The sequence below is a fragment of the Musca domestica genome, unplaced genomic scaffold, assembly GCF_030504385.1.
Source record: "Musca domestica strain aabys unplaced genomic scaffold, Musca_domestica.polishedcontigs.V.1.1 4, whole genome shotgun sequence".
NCBI lineage: Eukaryota > Metazoa > Arthropoda > Insecta > Diptera > Muscidae > Musca > Musca domestica.
In genome coordinates, this window is record NW_026712328.1 from 24,515,584 (window position 1) to 24,529,964 (window position 14,381).

General features: G+C 35.4%; 2 protein-coding genes across 3 annotated transcripts; both read left to right on the forward strand.

The window, feature by feature from the left end:
* Positions 1-1,417: 1,417 nt before the first annotated feature.
* LOC105262584 (attacin-A) lies at positions 1,418-2,491 on the forward strand. Its single transcript, XM_011298228.3, has 2 exons — positions 1,418-1,692; positions 1,756-2,491. Exons 1-2 carry the CDS (start codon positions 1,427-1,429, stop codon positions 2,153-2,155), a joined length of 666 nt encoding a protein of 221 aa, XP_011296530.2. The 5' UTR covers positions 1,418-1,426; the 3' UTR covers positions 2,156-2,491.
* A 6,291-nt stretch (positions 2,492-8,782) lies between these two features.
* Positions 8,783-13,330, forward strand: LOC101889508 (attacin-A-like). Of its 2 annotated transcripts, none has more exon segments than NM_001367087.1 (2): positions 8,783-9,071; positions 12,871-13,330. In NM_001367087.1, coding segments are annotated over 2 exon segments (627 nt in total). In that variant the 5' UTR covers positions 8,783-8,844; the 3' UTR covers positions 13,271-13,330.
* Positions 13,331-14,381: the final 1,051 nt, after the last annotated feature.

Below are 14,381 nucleotides of genomic sequence, written 5' to 3' on the forward strand. Positions count from 1 at the left end.
TATGTTCGATTCCAAAGAAATTTGGAATATGTAACGGGATTTTGATTAGAAAATAAATTAGTCAAATTATATTAAAATCGGTTCAGATTTGGATATAGCTCCCATATATATTTTCCGCCGATTTCACATATTTGATGCACAAAACACGATACGTATTTCCGATCCCAATGAAATTCGGCATGAGTGGCTAAATTTGGTACAAAAATAAGTTTGACAAATTATATTCAAATACGCTCAGATTTGATTATAGCTCCCATATGTATACTCAGCCGATTTCACATATTTGATGCACCCAAAGCGAGAGAGACAAAATCTGGCACCAGAAAAAATTGCCAAATTATATTGAAATCAGTTGAGGTTTGGATATAGCTAACATATATATATATATATATATATATATTTCGGCCGATTTCATACATGTTATGCACCAAACATGATATATATGACCGATACTAAAGAAATTCAGAATGTGTGGCGGAATTTGGTTACAATAATAAATGTGACAAATTAATTGGAAATTAGTTAAGATTTGGATATAGCTCCCATATATATATTATCGGCCGATTTCACATATTTGACGCACTAATTTCAATGAAATATGAAAGGTGTGGCGGAGTTTGGTGTAAAAGTATTTTTTTTAAATTATATTTAAATCGGATCAGATTGGGATATGATTTTAATAAGAACCATTGACCCACAACGCCTTAGGCTAACACTAAAAAACAACACAACAATTGATTTGAAATACGATTATTACGGCGAAGTATGTTGTTATCTCGAATTCACTAATTGCAATAGAAATGCCACTTAACTTCAAAAGATTGCAGTTTACTGCACGCTTGATATTTGCTATGAAATAAATAAATCCGAAGGACAAACCCTTCGTGTATGTATGTCATGTTACTGCTTTTGGTTATTTACGCATTAAAGTAGTGCAATAATTTTTTTTTAATTTTTATTTTATTTTTTTTTTTTTTAACCAACATATATTCGTAAATAAAATTTTGAATGCATATAAAATCAAAAGGGGTAGCGAAGCGCGCCGGGTTCAGCTAGTATATTATATAAATCTGTTACATATACAATTTTTTTAAACCAAGACTATTTCATTTGGATCGCTATCCATTATATACTAGACTTCAACCATCCTTAACCTATGGATGCCTGTGATAGCAAACAGCTATGCCCGTCAAAGCAGAGAAGTAACTCATATGCTCATATTGGTTTCTTACCATAAGCTGTAAAAACAATTGATGCCACACACACAATAATTTGATTGTAAAGTCCCGACAATATCATATGAATTTGTTTCTATCAGCAACATTAATTAGGTCCTTCTTATCATCTTTGCAGTGGAAAAAATCCCGCAATGAACGATACAGTTGCAGAAACTTATTCCTATAAATACTGCACAGCTTGTGAAGTCATGCCATTAAGAAAAATAAGCAACTCGAAAAATAACATAATGTCCATGCTCTCGTTTGGAGTAATATTTTTGGTGGCTGGCTTAGCAGTAACCCAGGCTCAAGTTTGGGGTTCTCTTACTTCTAATAGTCGTGGTGGTCAAGATTATAATATGAATTTTGGTCGTCAGTTTGGAAGCAATACTGCAAATTTTGGTGGAGGTGTATATGCTGGTGGAAATACTGCGGGTGGTGGCTTAACCCGAGGGGGATTCGTGGCCGCTAATATGTAATATATGTACTCTAGAATTATTACTACCTTAATATTACAAATAATTATTATTTTTTCCAGGAATGGCTTTTCAGCATCGATATCAAAATCTAAGACGGATAATTATGGATCAACTTTGGAACAAAACGTTCAAGCTAATCTTTTGAAAAACGATAAACACCAACTGGATGCTATTGCCTTTCATAGTCGCACAAACTTGGACAATGGCTTCAATTTTAACAGAGTTGGTGGTGGAATCGATTACAATACCGCAAAGGGTCATGGAGCTTCTGTAACCGTTTCACGTATACCCCAATTGAACGTGAACACAGTGGACGTGCAAGGAAAAGTAAATTTATTAAAGTCCCAAGATAAAAGTACCACCTTAGACTTGACGGGTACCATATCTAAGCATTCCGGAGGTCCCCTTGATGGTCAAATGGATAAACGTGTTGATCTTAAACTTACAAAGCGATTTTGAATCCAAATCAGTTAATAATGGCTGATTTGCAAAAACAATTGCATTTTCCAATCTCATCCGTATTGGATATATTCTAAATAAAATAAAATAAATTGAAATTATCAGGTATATACCACACTATGCGATCATTAATATATTTGTACAACCAAATAGCATCAAATATTTTATTTTAAGACATTAAAAATGCTGACGAATAGGCAAATACACCACCAAGCGATTGCTTATTTTTAGTTCCGAAAGATTTGTATGGAAATTAGACGATATTTATTATTCTTGTAAATGTAAACATTTGAAGAACGGAATAGACGTGGTAATAAAAGGACGTGGAAAGTTTGGTAAATTTTGATGTAACCTCTAGAATTTCATATTTAAATTTCCCATCGTTTGTAGGTCAAGTCTCAAGTGGTATGTGCATTATAGGTATTTGGTTGTAAATATTATAATGTTCTAAGTTGGAGCCTCTTTAATCCATACGAAATTAATGTGTTGTTATACCCTACACCCAGTGAAGAAGGAGACGAGACAGAGACATAGTTACGTTTCAGGATCCTCATAGAATCCTCCGATTCGATTTATGGATGTCCTTCCGTATTTGGATAAAGCTCCCCGATTTCATAAGAATTGTGCACTAAATAAGCAGGTCATATTTAAACCAGAAATATGTTTGGATAAAGCTTCCATATGAAGTGCTTTTCGAATTAATAAATATTGAGCATCAAATATGTAATACCAGTGCGAATCGGATGAATTTTAGAATACAGGGCTATTTTCACACCAGAAATATGTGTCCCAGTTTTTGCTGAATATCGGTTCAGATTTAGATAAAGCTGCAATATATAGAGTGATACGATTTCATACTTGTTGTTATAGTGCACCAAATGCGTACTGTGCGTAAATGTGTCCGGATAAAATGAAAAGATGAAATTTTGCACACACGGCCAAGTTTAACTTAAAAACGTGTCTGGCAATTTTGGTGAATATTGGTTTAGATATACCAATAGCCCTCATACAGGGTGAGATGAAAAAACTGCAACCAAATTCAGACTGCTGTAATTTCTAAGCCACTCGTCCGACAGCTGTTTCATCATCTGATTTCTTTATATTTGACTGGAAAACCGCAAGTGGCTATCGTTAGAGCACTCCAGCATTTAAATGTGAATAAATCTTTTGTGTCTCGTACCATCGCGCGTTACCGTGATACTGGTAGCTTAGCCCGACGTTAAGGAAGTGGACGGAAGAAAACAACAACATCAGCAGAAATGGTTCGAAAAGTAAAGAAGCGACTTGATCGAAACCCAAGCCGCAGTGGCCGAAAAATGGCTCGTGGGCTGAACATAGCGCAATATTCCATTCGGCAAGTATTGAAACATTAGCTTGGGTTAAAGCCATTGAAAATAAAAAAGTGTAAGAACTTACACCGCCACAGAAAGAAAATAGACTCAAAAGAGCTAAAGAATTGCTTCCCTTGGCCGAAAGTGGTGAACTGCCGAATTTGGTTTTCTACGATGAGAAAACATTCGTGTCCACCAGTTTGTAAACAAACAAAATTATCGTTTTACTTTCCAAAGAGGTCAGCTGAAAATGTGCACCTTCTGTTGGCCACCAGAACTCAAGCGCCGGCCATGGTGATAGTGTGGCCCGCCATAACAGCCGATGGTCGCTCTCCGCTCGTATTAATCGACCGTGGCATCAGAATCTCCGGATACCAATCCTATTGTGTCTGGAGTATTTTGGAAAGCACAGTTGGCACTAACAAATACCTGAGTGTCGGTCACCTCAAGCAAGCGCTTCACCGGGAATAGGACAAAATACGGCAGAGCAACATTTGGGCAACGTGTGACGGCCATAATTTGTGCCAAAGGTAACCAATTCATACAAATCTAAACTTATTCTAAAATTTGATGCTTTTTCCGACATTTTTTGCTTTCATTCAATAAAATTTAAAAAAATGTAAAAATTATGACGTTTGACATTGTTGCTGTTTTTTTTTATCTCACCCCGTATATATGTTTCATCCGATTTGATCTTAAAGTCATCCACATGCGCAATAAGCACTTAAAAACAACGATATTTGGTACCAGATATTTCATACAACTCAGAAATACATCTTCCAAATTTTATAGAGACCAAGTTTAGATATAGGCCCCATATATATCTTTATCCTATTTTAGGCTTTTGTGTACCAAATTCTTAATATCAGTCCAAAAGAATGGGATTTTGGCACATTTGACCAAATTCAGCCTAGAAATCATATATTTCAAATTTGGTTAAAACCGGTTAAGGCTTAATAGCTATCATATCTGTGTTTTATGCGTTTTGGTGTTAAAATCGTAATGCATTAGTAATATGCACTGTACATCAATAATATTTGGAGTTTAATTAAGCTTTTTATATTCTCAATGGATGTTGTTTTATATAGCTGCGCTGGTCAGTTTTGAAGATCCTGATCCTACTTTTCAGCCACAGATTTTAATTTGAGAGTTAGAAACCTTACAAAATATAGCACATTAATTTAATTGTAAGGAAGGATCGGGCAGAGCCGCTTTGCATTATTATTGATTTCCGTCAGATATGAAATCGGATGATGATATATTTGAAAACTAAATCCAAAACGGGACCGATCTCGATAAAATTTGATATAGGTATTTCATGGCGTATACATGAAAATATGGACCTACCTTGACAATTTTTGGAAGGATAGTTTCATCTTACTAAGAATTTAAGTTACCAAAACTTGCCGAAATTATTATAAAAAAAAGTAAGCAAAGGCTATAGTCTGGCGGCCGACCATGTGATATCCTACAACACTTCAATATTTTAGAAGCCCCTTTATGTCCTAATTCATTTCGGAAAATTTCGCTTATGAAATGAGTCATAGAGCACTGCCCAGATATTACCATTAGCATTTTGACCAGGGATATTCGCCCAATATTTACGCACTCCGTCGTGCTGTTTGTTGTTGTGGTCCTTTTTACACATCACAATATAATCCAATGATCATCCAAAATGCTAGTATTCTTCCCTTTCCTTATCTCTCTTCTCGGGCGTGTCGATTAGCTTCAATTGTGTGATCAGGAAAATTTTTCGTTTTTTGATCCATTTGAACCCCCCAAATATTTTGCAATCCAAATGCAAGAGACCCCTTTGTATCTCCAAAGTAAGACTCATCTATATGATTTTCTTGTCTACGATATTTGGCTATATTCGTCAACGAAATCAGCATCAGAAGCCAGAAGTTCGCCTCTTTCTGTATGCGTTTCGGTAAAATGGAAACGTTTGTGTTTTTTCACACAGAAGTAGTGGTCATTTCGTGTCCTTCTATTTGTGATCTTTATAACGGCTGCAGGAACATTTTTGGTTGTTAGTCCATTTCAACCCATAAATATATTGTGGACATCTTTGAAAACAATAGGCCAGCCCTTCTGAGCCATCTTCTCTGATTGCAGTCGCAATGAATTTTGCATTTTGAGTTCTTATTAGACGGATTATTACGACATGAAAGAAGTAGGCCAACGGCGATGGTGTAGAAACTTTTTTTGCTAAAGAACAGCAGCGAAAAATAGTCGTACATTTCATGTTTCCTGATATTGCAAAATGTAGAATACATATACACTGGTGGCCAAAACTAAAGCAACTAAAATCGCAAAGACAATATATGTCCTGTAACTTTTACAAAAATAAACAAAACGTAATTATGTTTCCAGTTTTAAATTAGGTCTTTAATTCACTTTTAAGAAAGTAAAAATAACAAGTAAAAAAGCAGTAAGTTAGCCGGGCCGAACTTTGAATACCCTCCACCATTTGGAACGAATTAGAAAATTTTCAAAAAATTAAATCCATTGAAAATTCTGTTAAAATCTTCAAAATACCTAACATCGCAAGGTGCCCATATATGGAGGGATATACGCTATTGTGGACCTATATAGACAAATCTTTTGTACGCTTGTATACAATATAATGACCTGTCACTGAAGTAATTTTAACAGCTGTCGGACGAGTGGCTGAGAAATAACAGCAGTCTGAAATTGCTTGCAGTTTTTTCATCTCACCCTGTATGCCAAATTTCAATGAAGCTAGGAATGTGTGACGGAATTTGGTCTAAAAATATTTATACCAAAATTTGTCATATTATAAGGGGTAGAAGAAAGTTTTCAATGTAGGTCGATGTTTCGGAGTAGTGCCCATTTGAAGGTACCTCCTGATTTTAGCAGATTTCAAAGGATTTGGCTAAAAATGGGAATTTGGGGTGGAAATATTACACAAAAATTTCAACATATCTCCAAATTTTAGAAATTTCTCCATATAATAGTACCCCCTCAAGTCCACCATTTGGCGGACAAACAGACCGACATGGTTAGGGGGACTCTAATGCACAATCTGAGGTGCTAATGGGTTAAAAAAAGTAATTAACTTTGGCTATTCTTAAATCATTCAGCCCTCAATTAAGAGGTGTACAAAATACACTAAATTCCAAATTACTTCTCATTTGACTGGAATGTTGCTACGATTTTTACCATACTAAAAATTAATTTGATCCCTTAAATTGGCATAAGATTGATATACACTTTTTATACTTTATTCGTATAGCACATCCACACATTTGAAGTCCACGGTTTAAATATTTAAGCCCACGGCTTAAATATGGGTACAGGTATTTTAAAACACTTTTAATCGACCAGTACCTGAACACTTATATCAGTCATATCTGTGAATAATTTTGCTTTGACAAATATGCATAATAGACAAAAACTACGGGCCAACAACGCGGATCGGGCCAGCTAGTATAGATATATTACAACTTTAATGGAAAAACCAGTAAAGAAAGTCTTCAAGTCGGGCGGGGCCGACTTTATGATACCCTACACCACTTTTCTAATTAAGTAGAGCTCCGCATAACAATTAAAAGTTTTTATGGGAGAATTCAATCATAAACGCTATTATTATAATTATAATTTAAAGTTAAAAGGACTAAATATGCCGAAGCATTTGTATCTTTTAAATTCGGAATTGTATTGCCATTTGGTGCACAATTAATTTGAAATCGGATAAAGATATATATGGGAGCTATATCCAAATCTGAACCGATCTCGATAAAATTTGGCAAAGATATTTCTGAGCTGTATTTGATATATTTCCCTGAATATCGTTGTTACGGAGTGCATATTACTGTTGTGGGTAACAAATATAACAAATCGGATAAATAATATATATGGAAGCTATATCTGAAGCATAGGGTTCGTCCTAGGGCCAAACAAAAGATCTTTGCAAAATTTCATCTGGATCGGGCAATAAATGTGACCTGTACTTTGTTTACAAAAATACATGGACAGACGGACGGACATGCATAAATCGACTCAGAATGTGATTCTATGCAGATCATCAAAAGGAACTATGGGTCTATCTCGTTTCCTTCTGCCTGTTACAAACAAATGCACAAAGACATAATACCCTGACCACCTTGTGGTGTAGGGTATAATAAAACAATGGTTATGGTATTTAGATCAAACGCAATTATATATTTTATTTAATTATTTTGGCAGCGATAATTTGAATGTCAGTTCTCAATATTAACGTTTCTTACATACATTCCACCTTATACAAATAGACCTTTTTGCATTGGCATGCTAACCAATCAATTAAATGCTAAATCGACATAGAATTTTATGCTGATCAAGAATATATGTATACTTTGTGGGGTCTAAAATGTATATTTCGAGGTCTTACAAAATGAATGACAAACTTAATATACCCTCCATAATATAATGGAGGGTATAAAAGTTGTGAAACAATGTGGCCAATGTTGAACTCATTACAAACTCCTAATTCCAAACCGATTCCCTGGAAAAATGTGGCTAACATCATCACAATACCGAATATCAGGAGATGTCGTTATTAGAGGCTAAATTAAAACGTGGACACATATCATTTATTTTCAAAGCTCTACTACAAATAATGTGAATGTATTTCAACACAGAGACAGAGTCTACGACGAATTTTTAGAGGTGTTTCAAATTGCATTACAAATTATATATACCTTCGATGGTTGAGGGTTATACCATAATGGATATATATAAAATATTTTCTCCAACATTGCCCTATGTCAGATATAAATATTACAATATTCCATTTATCTGTCAAATCTATTTTTTAATACTTAAAATATTTTAGGAGATTTTCGATATTACCGATCTCAAAATTCGGGTTAAATTTGGTAAAACCATGTTAGGTCACATTGGGTATTCGGGCAGACAAACGGAGCGCCTCCAAATGTCGACAATCGCGAAATATTTTGTTTTAGATATTGATTTGAATCTTGCCAACTATTTAACGAGAGATGCAAAATAGTATTCGATGTCGATGTGAAGATGCTGCAGTAATTCTCAAAAACAGCGGGAATAGAATACCCCTTTTTTGCACAATTTATTATCAAAAGAGAAGAAAATAATACAGAATTATTGAGTAAACCCCCTACAAAATATAACAGATAGAGCAATAGATGCTGTGATTCCCACAAATTGTGTGGAATGACAAATACCGATGACGTCGCTGACCATATCAATCGCCGGAAAAATTTAATTAAAGATAACAATTCCCAAGCACACAGCTGTCGCTCATATAAATACTGAGCTTGATTTTAAAACAAGCACACGTCTTCAGTTCATCGTGAGAGAAAGAAGAAATAAAGCAACATGTTTACAAAGTCTATTGCTATCATCGTTGTTTTAGCCACACTGGCTGTTGTCAATGCCCAATTTGGTGGTTCGATTACATCAAATAGTCGTGGAGGAGCGGATGTTTTTGCCCGGCTGGGTCATCAGTTTGGAGACAACAAAAGAAATTTTGGAGGTGGTGTATTTGCCAGTGGTAATACTTTAGGTGGACCTGTAACCAGAGGAGCATTTTTATCGGGAAATGCGTAAGTTTCTTTTGAATCGCAATCTCATAAGAAATAAAAGTAATAATATATCCATATCACCTATTTGCAGAGATCGCTTTGGTGGATCACTATCTCATTCCAGAACAGATAAATTTGGATCGACATTTTCCCAGAACCTTAATGCCAATCTTTTCCAAAACGATAAACACAAATTAGATGCCAATGCTTTTCATAGTCGCACTCATCTAGACAATGGTTTCAAATTCAATACCGTTGGTGGTGGTCTCGATTACAATCATGCCAATGGACATGGAGCATCGGTGACGGCTTCTCGCATACCCCAATTGAATATGAACACCGTCGATGTAACCGGCAAAGCTAATTTGTGGAAATCTGCCGATCGGGCTACTAGTTTGGATTTGACTGGTGGTGTGTCGAAGAATTTCGGTGGTCCCCTTGATGGTCAAACTAACAAACATGTTGGTGTCGGCCTTAGTCATAATTTTTAAAATAGGAAAAAAATGATTAATTCTAGTTTAGAAAGTTTTAGAATATTATTGTTTTATTTTGAAATTATAGAATTAAGTAGAAATTGAAGATTAAAAATTTTTTGATTGCAATAGAATACAAAAATATGTAATAAAAAACGAAATTAAGCTGGACGAATATAACATCCAACAAATAAAAAAATACTAAGATCATCATCTTAAAAGTTCGTTGGATATTGCATTTAATGCTGTTAAAAAACAATAAAGTGGGTGAAGCTGTTAGAAAATGTGGCTTAAATCGTTCAAATAGCGAACATCCAAAGGCACATCCAAAGGCACCTACAAATTCAATGTTCTTCACTGGAACTAGAACCTATTATGAACCACAAATACCAATTTTTAGACAAATACGGCGGAAAATGTGGCCAGAATCATCAAAATAATGAATATCGGGAGGTACTGCTATATGGGGGCTATAGTTAAGCGTGGGCCTACACAGCCAATGATCTGATACCAGAGGTAGAATCCGTAACAAACTCCCATGGATTCATTGTTTACATCAGATCCCTGGCTTAGGGATATTAAGAAATAGCAAATTTTGAAAGAATCGCTGACATGTGGCACATTATAAGATATTTCACATTTTTTAGTATTTATAATTTCTCAAAATGTTGACCCGTTATGGAGGATGTACCAGAAGGAGTAGGAGGATGTATCCCATCTCCATACCAGGTCGTGTGTTGGGACAAATATTAGGATATGCCATCTCGAATCGAAAGAATCGAATGCTTACATGGCCCTTTATGAGCATTATGGTTATTCAAAAGGTTGACCCGTTGTGGGGGAGGACGAAAAGGGGTAGTCCTTTCTATCTGTTCTTAATACCAGATCTTGTGTTGATAAAAAAATATTGAGATGTGCCAAATTTGAAGACAATCGCACTCCTATTTCACATATTTAAAGAGTTCTAATTATTCTAAATTGTAACCCTCTGTGAAGTGAGACGATACTTGATAGAGTGGGTCGATATATTCAAATTTTGTACCTTACCTAACACTGATAAAACCTTTGAGACTTGTAAAGTTTGGTCAAAATTGGTCCATCCCTTCTTTTTCTAGAAGTTTATATATTTTCTGTAAAATTTTATACCTTTTATGGGGGAGGTACCAGAAGGAGTGGGCCGAACTCGACCTAAGTTTGATAACAATATTACGATGTCCTAAGTTTGGTCCTAATCGGATATTCCCTTCGAGAGTTATGCGCACAAGCCAGCTTACCGATGGACATCCCTAGATCTACTCCAAATGAAACGGATTTGTTCCAAAAACACCTAGGGTCTTTGTTTCGACGAAGCACGTTTTGGGCGTATTAAATTATATTTACCCTCTTTAGAAATATGGACGAAGATATAAAAATTACCCACATATAAAATTTCAAAGTTTTATATTTTCCTAGCCGCTTAACCAGAATATTGAAGATTAAACATCTTTTGCTTTTCGCCTTTCTAACAATGCGCCTTATCGTAAGTATCTATAAAGAGAGCAACCCTAATGCAAATTTCCGTAATTACAGCTATTGTCAATCACTTAATAACAATGTTATACCATATTGTGCTTTGTTCCATCCTAAGGGTCCCTTTTTAATAACTTTTAATAATTTCGTTACTTTAAATACAAATTTCAGAAAATGATATTCAACAGCAGCTCTTAGTACTTTTCATTCGCAATGTTCTGTAAACTAAGGAAGACATTTAGGCAAAATAATAGTTAGCACATTCCGTTCTTTTAAAGTATTAATTTCCGAAAATCTCTCCTTTTTATACCCTCCACCATGGTATGGAGGGTATATTAAGTTTGTCATTCTCTTTGTAGCACCTCGAAATATGCATTTTATACCCCACAGAGTAAATTAAGGGTAACATGAAAAAACTGCAACCAACTTCAGACTGCTGTCATTTCTAAGCCACTCACCCGACAGCTGTTAAAAGCCATTGCCTAATTCCAAAAAGTGCAAGAAAATAGAGAGAAAATATTTAAAAGATCCAAAGAGTTGCTTCGCTTGGCCGAAAGTGGTGAACTGCCGAATTTGGTTTTCTCCGATGATAAAACATTCGTTGTCCAGCAGTTTGTAAACAAACAAAATGATCGTGTTTACTTGCCAAAGAGGTCAGCTGAAAATGTGTACCTTCGGTTGGCCACCAGAACTCAAGCGCCGGCTATGGTGATGGTGTGGGCCGCCATAACATGGTAGCTCTCCGCTCATATTAATCGACCGTGGCATCAGAATAAATACCGAATATTATCGTGAAAATATTCTGGGTGGCGTATTAAAGTTTTGGGGACGCAAACATTTTAGCCGCCGTCCTTGGACAGGGCAGACCAATAGGACACAGCACGCGCCACTCAAGAGTGGTTACAAAATGAGGTTCCACGCTTCATTTCCAGCGCACAATAGCCACTAAAATCTCAGGATACCAACCCATTGGACTATTGTGTCTTGAGTATTTTGGAATTTTTGAAGCTTTTAGTAATTTTAAAGTATAAATTTCCGAACTTCCCTCCCCCTTATTTCAACCGAACGAACAATTTGCTTACTTTGATTTAAAAAAAAATTAAGGTTCTGTCTACAACTGTTGCGCCTGAACGTTGATAAGACAGTCAGTGTAGTAATTAACTTTATTTTTTACAAACTATGCTCTTCGACAAATTCTTTTACAGCTTTCCATCAAGAAAAAGTCTCAAAACTTAAGTTTTCTGGAAATCCCCACAGTTACCAATCAAAAAGTATTATTCAAAATACCAAAAAAAAAAAAATACTAGAGTCAAAGTTGGTGTGAATTCCCTACTGAATCAAAATATTGCGACGACAGCTGTTGTGAATCCCACATAGTTTTTTGTCTTTATCAAAACACACAAAAACTCGGAAGAAGCTTGCAAAAAATACATCAGCGAAGATTCGCACACACAACAGACGTTTATATAAATACTGCGCTTGGTTTAAAAGCAAATCAGAAGCCTTCAAGTCACTCTAAAAGAAAGCAAGAAATATAACATGTTCTCTAAATCTATTGGAATTATTGTCGTTTTAGCGACTTTGGCTGTTGTAAACGCTCAGTTTGGTGGTTCGATTACATCAAACAGCCGTGGTGGAGCAGATGTATTTGCCCGGCTGGGTCATCAGTTTGGAGACAGCAAAAGAAATGTTGGTGGTGGTGTATTTGCCAGTGGTAATACTTTAGGTGGACCTGTGACGAGAGGAGCATTTTTATCTGGAAATGCGTAAGTTTTTTCATAAACTTCAATTTTCAATATATCAAAGATAAGAATTGAACAATATCTCTAATATTGCAGTGATCGCTTTGGAGGTTCATTATCGCATTCCAGAACAGATAACTTTGGGTCGACATTTTCACAGAAGCTTAACGCAAATCTTTTTCAAAATGATAAGCACAAATTGGATGCCAATGCTTTTCATAGTCGCACCAATTTAGATAATGGTTTTAAATTCAATACCGTTGGTGGTGGTCTTGATTACAATCACGCTAATGGACATGGAGCATCGGTGACGGCTTCTCGCATACCCCAATTGAATATGAACACCGTCGATGTTACCGGCAAAGCTAATTTGTGGAAATCTGCCGATCGGGCAACTAGTTTGGATTTGACTGGTGGTGTGTCTAAAAATTTCGGTGGTCCTCTGGATGGGCAAACGAACAAACATATAGGCGTTGGTTTAAGTCATGATTTTTAATTTTAGGAGCTTTAGATATAATTAATATATGAAAAGATAATATTATTTAATTGAGTAAAATAAATTCTAAGATTTTGCAAGATATATAATTTTCAAAAACAATAAAATCCGTTAACAAATCTTTTAAAAGCTTAAAAATACCGAATGTAACGATTATATAAGGGTCTATACGACGAAGTAGACCTGCATAGACAATTTTTGTCATAAGCTATTACCACATTAAAATACGAACCTTGAAAAATTCTTGTGAATAATGTAGCTAAAATCATCAAAATACCGAATATAGGGGGGCACAGATTTAAGAGGGCTATAATAAGATTTGGACCTGCATAGATAATTTCATGTCACAGGCTGTAGTACCTAATAGGAACTTCAAATAGGAAATTTGAAACAATTCCTGTGAATATTGTACCTTAAAACGTCAAAACACCGAATATAGGGAGGTACGGATATATGAGTGCTATACGAAGACCAGGACCTGCATAGACAATTTTTTGTTATAGACCGTAGTACCCATTAGGAACTTTAAATACGGAATTTTTTTTGAATAACTCTGGCGAATAATGTCCCTAAAATCATCACAACACTGAATATCGGGGGCTACTTTTGTATTGGGGCTATACGTGGACCTATATATACAATTCTCTTCCAGGGGGTAAAGCACTTAGAAAGAACTTAATGGGCGGATTTTCAGACAATATGATTGAAAAATTTGGCTATCATAAAACACCAAATTTCGTGGTAACCTTTATATGGGGTTTAAATGATATCGTCGGCCGATATAGCCCATCTTCGAACTTGAGCTGTCTGCAGACAAAAGACTGATGTGTGCAATATTTTAGTTTTCTATCTTAATTCGTTTTGACTCTAGCGTGATTACAACAGGCGGAGCGACGGACAGGGCTAAATCGTCTTAGAATTTCATGCTGAAAAAAATTATTAATAAAAAATTATTATTCCGATGAGTTACAAACGGAATGACGAACTTAATATACTCTTCAAACTATGAATGGTGGAGGATATAAAAAGTCGGATGTTTGAAATTATAACTCAATTATTGACTAAAGGATATGACAGCACACTCAGGATTGGGATTCAGATTGTATGATAC